Source organism: Rhinichthys klamathensis, unplaced genomic scaffold, assembly GCF_029890125.1.
Source record: "Rhinichthys klamathensis goyatoka isolate OS25496 unplaced genomic scaffold, OSU_Roscu_1.1 h1tg000140l_1, whole genome shotgun sequence".
Classification (NCBI taxonomy): Eukaryota; Metazoa; Chordata; class Actinopteri; order Cypriniformes; family Leuciscidae; genus Rhinichthys; species Rhinichthys klamathensis.
The window spans coordinates 1,643,584-1,658,112 of NW_026606675.1; the positions used below are offsets into that span (position 1 = coordinate 1,643,584).

The 14,529-nt window shown below is 37.5% G+C and overlaps 1 protein-coding gene across 2 annotated transcripts; it reads left to right on the forward strand.

Moving 5' to 3' along the window:
* Positions 1–225: 225 nt before the first annotated feature.
* anln (anillin, actin binding protein) lies at positions 226–13,678 on the forward strand. 2 transcript variants are annotated; one of them, XM_056257601.1, is made up of 25 exons: positions 226–400; positions 1,527–1,677; positions 1,817–2,218; positions 2,988–3,289; positions 3,478–3,868; positions 3,959–4,158; positions 4,249–4,353; positions 4,783–4,891; positions 5,044–5,130; positions 5,718–5,929; positions 6,029–6,183; positions 6,282–6,426; positions 6,737–6,872; positions 6,963–7,148; positions 7,242–7,368; positions 7,454–7,502; positions 7,605–7,655; positions 8,060–8,092; positions 8,868–8,889; positions 8,981–9,093; positions 11,070–11,123; positions 11,421–11,507; positions 12,682–12,789; positions 12,869–13,041; positions 13,125–13,678. In XM_056257601.1, exons 1-25 carry the CDS (start codon positions 383–385, stop codon positions 13,237–13,239), a joined length of 3,531 nt encoding a protein of 1,176 aa, XP_056113576.1. In that variant the 5' UTR covers positions 226–382; the 3' UTR covers positions 13,240–13,678. The 2 variants fall into 2 exon arrangements, with proteins under 2 accessions (XP_056113576.1, XP_056113577.1); XM_056257602.1 differs by lacking the exon at positions 11,070–11,123 and having other exon boundaries at positions 227–400; positions 13,125–13,677.
* Positions 13,679–14,529: the final 851 nt, after the last annotated feature.

Below are 14,529 nucleotides of genomic sequence, written 5' to 3' on the forward strand. Positions count from 1 at the left end.
ATTGTCAACAAGCTAAAAAAAACATAATTTGTATTAAATTAATCCAGCTGTGGTGCAGGTTCGATGATTTTAAATGGGAGCTTGCTGTTTTGTCGAGTCTAGGCTGGTGTCACTCGCTAGGCGTTATTTTTAGGTGGGCGTGGCTGCGTTAACTGACTGGACTCTCATTGGTTCAGCTCGCGTTCAGTGACGTGTTCGCGACCGTTGAGATGGCTCTGGCAACACCGAAGTGAGCAAGCGCTAAATTCAAAATTTTCAAACAGCTGAGGAGCGCGTGTCTTGTAGAGAAAGCGGAGAGACTTTTACTCCCTCACCAGACAAATAAAGAAGAAAAACATAAAGGATTGTGTTTTAATTTAAGCTTGTTGTAGCATATATTAGGATGGACCCATTCACTGAGGTGAGTGTCTTTTGTGACAGCTGATTTGATCGTTAGATGATTAGGGAGGGTGTAGATATAAAATAGCTCGCCTCTAGTTGAAATCAACTGCATTTACTTTTATTTAGCAATAAAGTTCTCTCTTTTGTCGTTACTTATTATTTTATTAACTAATTAAATTACGTATTAATTGGCCTATAATTTCTTGTTTGGCTCTTTTGTTTACGTTGAAACGTTTGTGTAAAGCTAGGTTAATGCTTGTCTACTTGGTCATAATCTAGCATATAATAAACATTACCTTTGCGTTACTTGCTTGCAATACAATTTAAACAAACTGTTGGTAAAAAAAATGCTTTTTTTGTCAGACTTGCCTCTGCATTTTACTTTTATAATGTCTGACTTTAAATCACTTAACATCCTAACGTTACACGTCTTGTTGGTTTGCCTAATTTGTTTTTGTATATTTTCTTCTAAGCCGATGTTAACTGACTGTAAATGTGATAAGTTACCTATTGTTTTTTTAAACATTTTCGTATCAAAATGCTAAGCAGGCTCTGAACAAGGACTCTGCTTTCAGTCTTTATGATATTTACATTTAATATCTGTCTGCACTTAACGTTAAATATCATGCATTCGAATATACAATGTTTTTGAATAAGGAAAAAAAATTAGCTGTCAGGGCTGTGGCCATAACTTGCGGCTGGTTGAATACAGGAAGCCTGGTTTGACCAATAGGATTCATCTGCTGGTCACATGACAAAATTCCATGGACATGAAATCCTCACTAACTGAAATTTCCACTCATTCCCTGGGAGACGGCCAACTAACAGCCACACTCCAGGAATGTGTTTGGTCTTGCTCAGTAACTGGGCTGTTAATCATGTGTGTGTGTGATGTTCTGCTAGAATGAGCTGCTGGTTTGTTCACACTTAGAAGATGAGCAGTGCAGATAAATGGGGCTGTGCATGAAAATAGGATTTGAAACTTAAGATACTTGAATGTTATTTTAGCCTTTAACGCTTGAGTTGTTCATGGCATGCCCACTTTCATTTTATGTTTTAAGAGGTCTATGTCTGTTTGTTTAAATATAAGCACTGTCAAATGGGTTATAGTAATATAGTGAATACTTGTCATTTTGCTCCCTCAGAAACTGTTAGAGCGCACACGTGCTCGTAGAGAGAATTTGCAGAGGAAGATGGCTGACAGACCAACGGCGGCCAACCGTCCAATGGCAAAAAGGACAAGGGATCCTCTTGCAGATACAAACGGTGTCATAAGTGAGCCGACCATTGAAAAAGGTTCGGCTTTGTACTTCAGTTCAACTTTTTTTGTTGCATGCTCATCAGGTGTTAAAGATGCACAGATGCGTAGATGTACATCAGATGTTTCATTTCTTGCGTTCAAAATTCTTAAAATATGTTTTTCTTTTTGGGACAGCACTTCCCTCCTCCAAGCCGTCCCCCTCAAAGCGTCGTTGTTCAGATGAAAATACTCTCCTTACTGGAGAAGAAAACAAGCAACCGGTGGCCCTAAAATCGACACCCTCTGAGCCCATGACAGACAAGAAGCCACCCCTGGCACCAAGCACTGTTCGTTCTGTGCCCGTGGAGCATAGGTCTGCTCGTTGTACACCAGAACCAGAGGTGCTGCCCACTCAACCTCTTCCAGACACTGAAAAGATGGTGGTGTGCCCTCCACAGTCTCCAGCAAAAAGCACAAATACTGCAATGAAACACACTGCTTTAGATGGAGCCAGAGAGACTCAGAAAGATGTACCAACCAACATGAGATCTCGTCTACAGAGACTGGCTGAACAGAGGCAGTACTGGGACTCGGAGGGTAGGCAACTCTCTCTGACTACCTGAATGCATAGAACTTAGTTACAGATTTATACACCATTCACTATATTGAGGTAAAGGTGAAAGCCCAGTATATTGGTTCAGAGTGATTGTTTTGTATTTGGGCTCTATGTAGGGATCACATCAGCCAACTGTGCCATTAATGGTTGGCTGATTTATCGCCAAGCCCATTATTTGCAATTTTTAGTTATCAGCAATGGCCTATAGTCAAAGTTTTGTTTAATAATAGAAGGCAAATTCTAATAATATTATTTTAATGTACTGTCGTCGTTCAGAAAATACATATTTATATCATTAAATCATAAAATGCAGTTATGCTTGTTTAATATCTGTAAATGGTGATAATTTATATTGTTAATCGGCTACCCATGTTCTCTCAAATATCTCCATCGGCCATCAAAAAACCTATAACAGTTGACTACTAGCCATTAAGAGAAGTCAGAATTTCCTGTTTATATATATTCTGAAGGAATTAAATATTTTATAGATGGAAGTTTAAATAATCATTTAACTAGATTGTGTTGTGTAATTAAATTAGACTGGTACTGTAAAACCTGTTGACCACTCTTTTAAATTATTTAAATGTAATGTCATTAATTTTTAACATTAGGATAAAATGCAAGTACACATTTATAAGGTTCTTCAGGAGACAAAAATCTAGACAATATGTGATCGTATTGTATAATAATGAGACTCAGGATGATAAATAAGCATCTAACTATTTATTAAACATAAAATTGTGCTTTCAGGGACCTCAGAAACAGTCCCAGAGAGCGTAGTCATGTCTCCTCTGAAATCTCAGAAAGTGGATCTCCCCCCTGCTACTCCAACAAGCTCTGAGTTCTCTGTTGGAAGAAAGGGTAGGCTTGCAAACCTTGCCGCCACAATCGGCACGTGGGAAGATGACCTTGGACATCCGCCCATTCGCCGGGACAATGCACAAGCACAGCCTGGTACGGCCTGTGTGCGCCCACCAGTCAGTAAAGTGACGGGTAGCGGTGAGCGACTTCAGTCTGCCCGGCCAGCTCCACACAAGTCTGTTGACCAGCAGGTGGGTCAAGTCAACAACAGATCCTACCCTATGCTCTTTTTTTTCATACGGTTTTTTTTGGGTTGTCAATTGTCTGAATGTTGTTTGTTAGTGAGGGGGTAAAAATAATCTTAAGCATTTCAGTATATTATGGTGTTTTTACATGGGTAAAAATGTATAATGCTTATTGGAGATTTTTGTTCTTATAGCCAACAGTTTATTCTCCAATCAAGTCAGCCAGATTGGTTCCCCCTAGTCCTCAGAAGACCGAGTTGCCCCAGCCCAGACTGGCTCAAGCAGTTCCCTCTCCTGTCTCCAGCCCACTGAAGATTTACTCCTCCACCCAGCCCTCCAGTCCACTTAAATCTTTGACCGCATCTCCCTCTAGTCCCCATAGAGGTTACGTCTCTCAGAGCCCCCTGAAGAACCAGGGCCCATCTAAGTTGAATTCTGGAGCAACACTTAATTCAAGCCCTGCAAAACCAATTTTGACACCTAAACCCTCTTCTACTGCTGATGTTTCTGTGGTACCTCAGGGTCGTGAGAGGTTTACCAAGGACACAACACCCTTACAGCACAAAGGCCCAGCTGGAACTCCTGGTCAGTGGAGTTTCTGTTCTGCTCGTTATTGTTGTTGTTTAAACTAAAGTGCACGACTGTAGACTTATGTTTGCTTATGTTGACCTTTAGGTGGCGTCAAGTCATTTTTGGAGCGTTTTGGAGAAAGGTGCCAGGAGCGTAACCAGAACTCTCCCTCCACATTAGGAAGTCAAGGCCACACACCGATGGCTACTCCCTCTGCCACCTCTAAGTCCAGGCTGCTCCAGGAGAGGCTGGGGGGCGCCCAGTCCACCTCCACCACGGCTGTCCTCGCTCAGAAGCAGAAAATGGTCAGTTTGAACTATTTTAAGTGAATGTTTGTTGATTTGCATATGAAACATTAACACTATATTTATTAATTTATTTATTTGTATTAATAGGAACGAGAGGCAGAACTGGCACAAATTCGTAATCGATTTCAAAAAGGCAACATGTTGAGGAGTAAAGAGGATCTCAATGAGGTCAAGAATGACCCTAAAAATGAGGTTTGCTTTCATGTTTGCTGCCGCTGCTGCTTGAAGATAGGACAGCATCACACAATCAGAGATTAGTCCATATTGTTGTATTACATATTGTAAAAAAAATTATCAGTTTTAGCTAGTAAAAAATGTTTTTACTCTGTCTCTATTTAATGTTTATTAATTTATTTATCTGTTTATTTTTACTTGGTAATTTTACCCTGTTCTTGCTATAAAATATTCATAAAGCTGACATGGCATAAAACCAAATCAATATTGCTCTTTTAATATTAGCGTTTATTTAATACAACAGGCTTTTAGCAGAGATTTAAATTATCACTTTGATTTGAACTATTAATTTTTCCAGAAACCACTGAGTTTCTGTACTTTATAAACCCAGTACTTTATTTTAAGCAATGGATAGAAGAACTTAATGTTACCATTTCTTATCCTCAGGCAATTGAACTGCCTGTACAGAGTCAGACTTCTGTGCCACTGCGTGATGATGAGCCTTCTTCACCAGTGCCTGAAGTATTCAACAGCCCTTCTAAATCTAGTGGAAAAGGTATTTTATTATATAAGCCATAATACAATTTAATGCTTTATTCTTCTAAAGCATCAGGCCACTGTTCATCTGGTTGTTTTGTTTGCTGTAACACTATAGTGGTCCTCATGTTTATTGAAATATGAGTAGTTAAACATTCTGTCCTCTTTTAGACATAGAGTGTGCTCTTCCAAGCCCTAAGAAGAAAGTTGAACTCCTAGTAGAGATGCCTAAAGCGAAAGAGCAAGAGGATGTGAAAGGTATGTATATATGTAGTGTAGGTTATGCTGTGTTTTCTTCGTATTGAGACATTATTTGCTTTAACCGTTAACTTTTGTTTTCATCACTGAGACAAAAAACCAGGCTAATTAAATAATTGTTTGCTTTTTTACTTTATTATAATATTATTATTTATACATATTGTTACTAAAACGCATGTATGGCTGGGTGATAAAGTGATGTTCTTGTTCAGCACTTTGAAGATATTCAGTATACATATCTCCATATGTATGCATCAGTCAGATAAAGTATTTCAACCAAACAGCTATTGCCAAGTAGATGTGTAATGCAAGAAGTTAAATGCACTTAATATGAAGTTAAAAATAATCATGATATCATATTTTCATGAAGTATTGTTTATATATATATATATATATATATATATATATTGTGAATGAATTCTAATTTAGAGTATATTTCTCATACTTTCATTTTGATATTCTCAAAAGAATTCTTAATTCTATTACCCCTGAAATCATGGTGAATAAATATATTGTGAAAATTGTATATTGCTAATTCCAATGACATGTTTTTGATAATGGCTGTTCTTGTTGTGTCATCATTACAGATGAAGAGGAAATACATGAGATTGAGATGAACGTGGATGGCTCTGTTAACTCTGAGGTGATAAATGAGCTGTTTGATGGAATACTGGAGGAAAGTGAGGACCAAAGTGATGAAGAGGATGAAGATGCTCTGAATATCTCCTCCATGTCACTCCTTGCCCCGCTTGCAGAGACCGTAGCAGCTGTGGTTAAGAGTCCAGAAAGAAAGCCTATGGTGAGCCCTGAGGATGTTAAGTTTTAAGTTAAACAGTGATAACACCAAATAATCTGATAACTAGTTACATTCCTCAATTTAACTTTTATTTTGGTCCAGACATCGACTCCTGCCAGCTCATTCATTGAAAAGAGTTCCACCCCTGAGAATGTATCCAGACCCAGTAAGTTCCAAAGGACACGCATGCTACGAGCTGGATCATCTGACAGCATCGATGTCATAGATGAGCAGCAAAACCAGAACCTTCTCTACAGGTACGCATCTGCTCGTCTCTCTTCAAGCAACATTCAAACTGATTTGTTCAGTATTAGTTGTATAACCAGTTGCTTAATGAGTGATTGTTTGATTTCAGCATTGATGCCTACAGATCCACAAGGGTCAAGACCGAGTCTGAGAGGCCTCATGTTAAACAGGTGATCGTGAGGAAAGAGGATGTTTCTCAGAGGATAGAGATGAATGGGAGTCCCAGTCACATCAACATCAAGCAGAAAATGAAGGTCCGTTCAGTAAAGTTTTTTTTTTTTGTCCCCATCAATTAAAAACTAAAACATGCATTTTATTTAAACAATGTGTTATGTTGCGCATGCCATATATTTACAATACTGAATTTAGCAGATGCTTTTACCGAAATCAAGTAGAGGAACATAAGCGAATTGTCAAAGAGCCAGCAATATTTGTAGTATATACAATGATTGCTTTATTAGAAAACAAGCTAGAGAAGAGAATTGTGTATATATTATATGTGCTGGAACCTGGTAGTTTGACGTAGATCTGAGGGGAATTTATGATGCCATGTTGTGTTCTCAGATGTTGACCAATGAGATGAACCTGCAGCAGACTGTGATCCATCAGGCGAGTCAGGCTCTTAACTGCTGCACAGATGAAGAACATGGGAAAGGATCCCAGGTGGAGGCTGAGGCTGAAAGATTGCTGCTTATTGCCAGTAAGTGATACTTTCCTTATTGCACTCCACGGGTGAATATCAGAATTATTTCTTAGACTTGTAGTAATCACTTCTTTTGTTTTGCCTCAGCTGAAAGGAGGGCTGCCCTCAAGGCTGAGATGGACAGACTAAAAGCAGAGGGTCCAATGGCCCAGAAGAAAAGCACAAGCAGTGCCCAGGATATGGGTATACCTGCTTCTAAAGGGTCCATCTCACTGCTGGAGCTGCGACTCCCTCTAAAGGCCGACTTTATCTGCTCTTCCGCCAACAAGCCTGGTAGGAAAGTTTCTGTATTTATGTATAGCTACTTTTTGTTTTGCGTCTTCATGCCTAATCAGACACTCACTCATGTCATCTTTTTGATGCAAGATTGTGGAAACCATTACTTCTTTGTGATGATCCGTGCTGGAGCCGAGAACACAGTGGCAACTCCTCTTGCAAGCACACGCACTGGTCTAAGTGGTGATGCTTTGACCTTCACAACCAAATTCACTTTGTAAGTGTAATTTCCTATCAAACCACTCTTGACATCCCTGTCATCTCAGTGTAGTGTTTTTCATGTTACTTTCTGCAATGTGCAGGTCTGATGTCTCTAATGACTTTGAGATTGATATTGAGGTCTACTGTTTTGTAAGTACAGCTTTTTCATGTATTTTCAAGTGAAATGCATGTTTGAATACAAATTATCTTCCTTTATCAGAAAGATTTAGTAAATGTTTGTTTTTCTCTTAGGTTCAGAAACGGGAGCTGAACTCTGACAAGAGGAAAAAGCCCAAGTCAAAGGTAGATCTTAGTTGTACTGTATTACAGTGGCTCAGTATACATGGAAGTGTAGTTTGTAAAACTTTAACAACTTACTAAGTTTTAATGATCGCTACTCTAAAGAGCAGTGATCAGCGTGTCCAGATTCTCCTGAGGCATTTCCATGACATGGAAGCATGCTTGTTGGTATGCTTTTTCAAAATCATCACTTGCTGGTGTGCAGGCAGTTGATTTGCGTTTTTAATGTCTAGTCTAGTCAGTCTAAACAGTGCACGGTGAAGGGTATTTTTATTCATTCGTTAACGTATTCGTAAAAAGGCCTTTTGTCTCGGTTTCAATAGTACTTTATAGAAATGTTTGTGTATAATTAGCTCTAATAAATATTGTTCACTGTATTTTACATTGAAATAAACTTCTCTTCCCAGGCTATCACACCAAAAAGGTTCCTCGCCATCTCTGTAAGTAGCCAATTCACTTAAATTTCAAGACATACTACCTGTCAAAGGTTTGGGGTAGTATGACTAGTAAAACTGATAAAAACTCCAGGTAATGGCTGAATGAAAACTCAGCTTTGTCGTCACAGAATAAATTGCATTTTGAAATGTATTCAAACAGAAAAGTTATTTTAAATTATTATAATTTTCACAATATTACTTTTTTACTTTCTTTAATCAAATAAATGCAGTCTTTGTCAGCACAAGAGACTTATTTCAAAAACATTACAAAATCAAACCAACCCTGACCTTTTAAATGGAAGTGTAAAGTAAATGCCATGAGTATTAACAAAGAAACTCAAACATGATGCTAAAAAAAAATGAAAACCATGTTTTAAATGAATTGGTCAATAATCAGCAAAAACGGTAGACTGTTGCAAAACTATCAAAAATCTGTTTTCAAGGCCAAATCCATTCTTTCTCTGGGAAAAAATCCAGTCTTTCATCTTGATTTAAGGTTCATTAAGGGATTTAATCTCTGAAACCTAGACTGCACCAAGTCTTTCAAAGTTTTCTTTATAAAATCCTTCTCCCATGGCCAAATAAAAACAATATAAACGAACAATGAAACCATAACTGTTTGTATAAACCTGCAGTTCCTCATTTATCTGTAAACAATCATTTCACCATGTGCATGGTGTTTTCTTTGTTCAGCATGTAATATTGCAGTGCCATAACATTTTGTTTTAAATTATACTTTTTTTTTCTGAAACTGTTTGCCTTCATTTATTTATTATAGAAGAGCAACCTCCAAACACCTGGTGAGTATTAATTGCCATTTAAATGTAGTTCAATTCATCTAACTTTTTAACGGTTGTTATTAAATTATTTATTTTGTGTATTTATTTTCAGTTATGGCTAGCCCTGGTGGTCCAAATGCAGTGCGCACCAGTGGCTTTGTACTCGTTGGATCACACAAGCTAACTCTAGCCTCCATTGGGAAAAACAAATTTCCGTTGGAGAAGGTACTTTCCTCCCTTTGCGTCCTTTTTTTATATCAACTCTTGCACAAATGAAATTACTAACACCACCACCTGGCGAAGCACACTAGATGTAATGCTTGCTGGCATGCAGAGTATGGGGTTAGATTTCAATCACAATTCTGCGCGCGCAAGATCACATTTTGAGCGCGCAAAAGGGCATTTCGCACGCGCGTGAACTGAGTTTTGAGGAGAAATGTTCGTCTCGCAGATAAGAAAATATTTCGAGCGAACGAAAAATCAATTTTGCATTTAAAATAAGTTTTTGGATGTGCGCAGACGTTCTCTTTCGCATGTGCAAAGTTTCACTTTCTTGCTCCTCTCATACCAGGCATAAGCGCTCTCGAAGCGCAGACGGCTCGCGTGCTCAACACAACCCAGCGTTACAATATGCCATAACTCCAGCCAATCAGAGATGAGGCTGCTAAATTCTGATTGGCTGGCTTGAAAACCAATCACAAGACTCCCTGCAGCTGTGGACTAGGAAAAATACATGATGGAAGATATTTATGTTTAATTTTAATGGATTGAAGTTGAACACTTCAATTTAAGTTAAAGTAAACAAAAACATTAACAGCAGAGATGTTCTGGAAAAAGAACTATCTTACTAAAAAAATATACTGTATTGTCTTATATACTATTTTAGGATGGATAGTGTGCACATTGGGATGCAGGCTTGTTCCCTTCACTGCAAAAAAAGAAAAAAGAAAGACATGTGGGTAAAAATGCAAACATATATGCAAATATAACTGTAAGTGAAAATTGTGGGTGTGTGACCCACAAGACTTCTATATAATTACTCGCATAATTAGATTTTTTTTTTTTTTTTTGCAGTGAGGGGAACAAGCCTGCATGCCAATGTGCACACTATCCATCTAAAAATTGTATATAAGAAAATACAGTATTTTTTTTTAGTATGATAGTTGTTTTATATGACATCTGCTGTAAATGTTTTTGTGTAATTCCAAGGATATGAAGTAGATTGATTATTATTTTAACGTTATTACATTGCATTTCTACGTTTATTTGATGGCTTTTTTTATTTTATTCTGATGTGAGTGATGTACCGTTTTTACACACTTATTTCATTAAAAGGGGAAAAGTCTGTCCATCTTCATTTCTGAAAATGTGTAACAACTCGGTCACATTCATATTTCACTAATGTTAATGACATAACTTGCAGTTCAGAAAGAAGTTAGAACTACCTCTTGAGGTGTAGCAAACACTGGGACATGCCATTATGTATTATACACAGTAATAGTACGATTTGATTTTGATTAAAAATAAGCTAAAGAAAATGAGCTTAAAATAAGCTAAAAAATAAACTGTGGCCGTCGAGTGGTAGACAATTGAACTTAAATAGAAGTGTTCAAGCCATTAAACAAATTAAACATAAATATCTTCCATCATGTATTTTTCCTAGTCCACAGCTGCAGGGAGTCTTGTGGTTGGTTTTCAAGCCAGCCAATCAGAATTTAGCAGCCTCATCTCTGATTGGCTGGAGTTATGACATATTGTAACGCTGGGTTGTGTTGAGCACGCGAGCCGTCTGCGCTTCGAGAGCATTTTTTACAGTCTATGTTCGAGACGCTTATGGCTGGTATGAGAGGAGCAAGAAAGTGAAACTTTGCACATGTGAAAGAGAACGTCTGCGCACATCTAAATACTTATTTTAAATGCAAAATTGATTTTCGTTCGCTCGAAATATTTTCTTATCTGCGAGACGAACATTTCTCCGCAAAACTCAGTTCACGTGCGTGCGAAAGGCCCTTTTGCGCGCTCAAAATGTGATATTGCGCGCGCAGAATTGTGATTGAAATCTAACCCCATAGCAGAGCGGGAGAGGTTTAAGCACAAAACTACTCTAACTAATACAGTTAACACTACTCTTGTTTTTCTTGCACAGTGCTGCCTTTTGCATTTGCCAGACTCTTTCACATGCAGTCATTTCTCTCTTTTAGATCAAATATGAAAGGAGTGAAAGAGAGCTGCTCAGTGACATGTTTCACAACAAGGTTGCTATATTTGCTCTGTGTTTAGTAACACGGGTTGTTATGTGTCTGAGAATTTAGCTAACAAGGCTTGGTTTCTTTTTGGTAATACTCATTGTCACGCCTTTAAGCTGCTTATTTATAAACCTATGTGCACATCAATGTCTTTGTATTTGTGGGTGCTAGTTCTGTTTTCTTTATTCCTTCAGGAAAATGTATCTTTCTCTCTTGCTTTGAATGATGCTTCTGTTGGATATGCTTATGTGCTCCAGTTCTTAGTGTCCTGTCCACTGACACCCACTGTGTCCTATCTCACTACAGGTACCTTTCCTTTGTCCTTTGGAGGGTCACGTTTACCTGAAAATGCATTGTGAGGTTGGCTCACGGATAGAGGAAAGGGGCTTCCTGGTGAGTCTTTATTCTGAAAGTCTAAAGAATGATAAAACAGTTCTAATCCTTCCATTTTGATTTAAATATCCAGTCATTGCTGGATAAACTAGATCAGTAGATAACCAGGACCCAGTTGTCCAAAAGTAATTGGCTATTGGGTTGGATCAAATCTTGAAAATGCGTTGAAAAGAAAATAATAATTTTGAAATCAGATTAGATCAAAAAATCAAATCCATCAGTTTGTGTTCAAAACGTTTTTGTAAGATTAAGATACCTTTGATCCAGAAAATCAGGATTATCCTGATCCCAGCAGAAAGTGTAACAACTTAAAACTGGTCAAAAATGTGCATTTATAAATATTTTTTTTTTCTTGATTTAGTTTAACTGTAAAAGTAATAAATTAGAAGTACACATTATTAGGCTACCTATTCAGCCTTTCAGTACAGTAAAGTGAAAAAATAGATTTTGGTGCCATAAAATAATCCCCCAAACAGCTGTCAATATCAAACAAATATAATATGTAATTAAGTTTTTTTATTTTTTATTTTTTTTGTTTTATCATTATATATAAACTACATTGGCACAATCAACTTAGTCAAAAGCATCCCTTATTGAATGTATTATGTTTGTTTTGTTGTGGGTCACATGAGGGGCTACGGAAACCCTAAAGGGACATGGTGAGGGGGGAAGAAGTTAGGAGATGGAAGGAAAATTAATTTTAATGCTTTTGTGTTCTCTTGTAAATGTTTTGCGTTCCGCTGGGAGACTTTGCATTAATTCGCAAAGAACTCAAAAGTTTTGAGAGTGAATGCAGTTTCTTGGTGGAACACAAAAGCATTAAAATATATTGGTTTTATCTAATTGAATCCATTTAATTGAAAATGGAACGGGATGTTTGTGTTTGTTTTCTTTCTCCTCAAATAAAACACTTAAAATGACCCCACATTGAGTCTTCTACTATAGTAGGCTAGCAGCTTACATTGTGAAATATAACTCCATTTGGAGCACTAGTAATCCAGATATGGTAATCTGAAAAGGTGTGTATCTGGATCAGGGGGATCTAATCCTATTTTGCTATGGAAAAACTGGCGCTTAAGTGAGATGGATTACCTAATCTTGGATAGCAAAACAATTCTTGTTTATACTGAGATGGCTTTGTGTGATTGTTAGTGAGGTTGTCTTTTATTTTCAGACTATGTTTGAGGATGTCAGTGGATTTGGAGCCTGGCACAGGAGGTGGTGTGTCCTTTCAGGATACTGCATCTCTTATTGGACCTACCCTGATGATGAAAAACGGAAGGTAGGCCTACTATAATGGTTTTGGTTTTTTAGATGCTCTTTTACATAGCATTAAAATGAACATGTTCTTCCTCTTGCAGAATCCAATTGGTCGTATTAACCTCACCAACTGTACCAGTCGTAAAGTGGAGCCAGCAAACAGAGAGTTCTGTGCCCGGCCCAATACCTTTGAGCTCATCACTGTGAGACCTCAGAGGGAAGATGACAGAGAGACCCTGGTCAGCCAGTGTAAGGACACACTGTGTGTTACAAAGTAAGACCCAATTAACAAATGTGAATTCATCTGCTTTGATGAAGATCAAGTCCTAAATCAAAACATGACTTTGTAATATGCAGGAACTGGCTGAGTGCTGACACTAAGGATGAGAGGAATCTGTGGATGCAGAAGCTCAACCAGATCTTGGTGGACCTGCGCATGTGGCAGCCAGATTCATGCTACAAACCCATGTGAGCCTGCTCTCATCTGACACCAAGGGCCAGACATCTCCTCGTCTGGCTTTCACATTGACTGCGTACATGTCTGATTTGGAAGTGCAATATGGCATTACAGTTACAGAGCGTTTACAGATACATTTTACAAGTTCTTCATTATAAATTTGACAAAAGTCAAATGTGTATGCGTAAAAAAAAATCAATAAAGCCATAAATGAAAAGACTTTTCAATATTAAAGAGCAAAATGCTTTGCCTTACAAGGGTTTTCAGGTATGTTTTAGATATTTGTATAAATTAGCATGGCTTTCTTAAATACTAATGAAAGTTTGTTTTCTTTGTTAAACTGTTGATTGTATGTGTATTTAAATGTCTTTTGCATGACTGCTGTCTGCTGAGATACCTGCTGTATTCAGATTTCTCTGAGTATTCTTCAAGGCCAGCAAGACGGGATGCAATTTCCTAAATTTTTAAACCATACACTTAATGTCGTTACTTTGTGGTGACGCATTTGATTCCTATTCTAAGTTGAACTTCAGAAACCCATGATATTTTGTAAGCAAGGTATATATGCTGTCATAAGGATGACTTAAATTTTTTGCTCGTCCGTCATGGGAATCAGTATTTTATTTTAATAACTAAAGGGTTTGGTTGGATTATGGAGTTATAAAAATGTATATTTATATCTTTTTGTTTACTTTAAGTACAGAGTGGAGAACACACTTGGATAACCAAAGGGAATGGGTTTTTTTCTTTTCTTTTTGGACATTTATGGGCAATGTGGTTCAAACATGGCAGACAATTCAAAACACAACTAGATCTTTCCGTCATAATAGCTCTTCATCCAAGTTTCTGCAATAACACTATGATGAGGGATATGAGCCTTCAAAAGAATACAAATACAGACCGCATTTGTCAGATATTTTCCTTTTTTATTGAAAAGGAAAATGCCCCAAGACATGTTTTTTCCATTGCTAGATTACTTTGCAATATTTGTGAGCTAAAATATATTTATCATGCACATCCCCTATTTTCTCAACTCTACACCGTATGTATATTTTTGTGTTTGCTTTACTTTTACATGAACATTTTATAACTTTTTAAATTGTTATACCTTACTCTAGATTTATTAACTTGTATCCAAATGAGTTTGTTGAATAAGTGACATTTACAAAAGCTTTTTTTTTATTGGCACCACAATTGTCAAAACAATTTCCTTAACCTTGTGATGCACAATACCAAAATGCAGCCACTATCACTGTAGTAACCCCAAGGCACTTCAGTGTAATGGCTTAAATTGGCTGTTTTGTG

Coding starts and splice junctions, on each gene's coding strand:
- anln (XM_056257601.1), top strand. Junction 6,184..6,281: donor AACCAGAACCTTCTCTACAG/GTACGCATCTGC, acceptor GTTTGATTTCAG/CATTGATGCCTACAGATCCA. Junction 11,124..11,420: donor GTGACATGTTTCACAACAAG/GTTGCTATATTT, acceptor ATCTCACTACAG/GTACCTTTCCTTTGTCCTTT.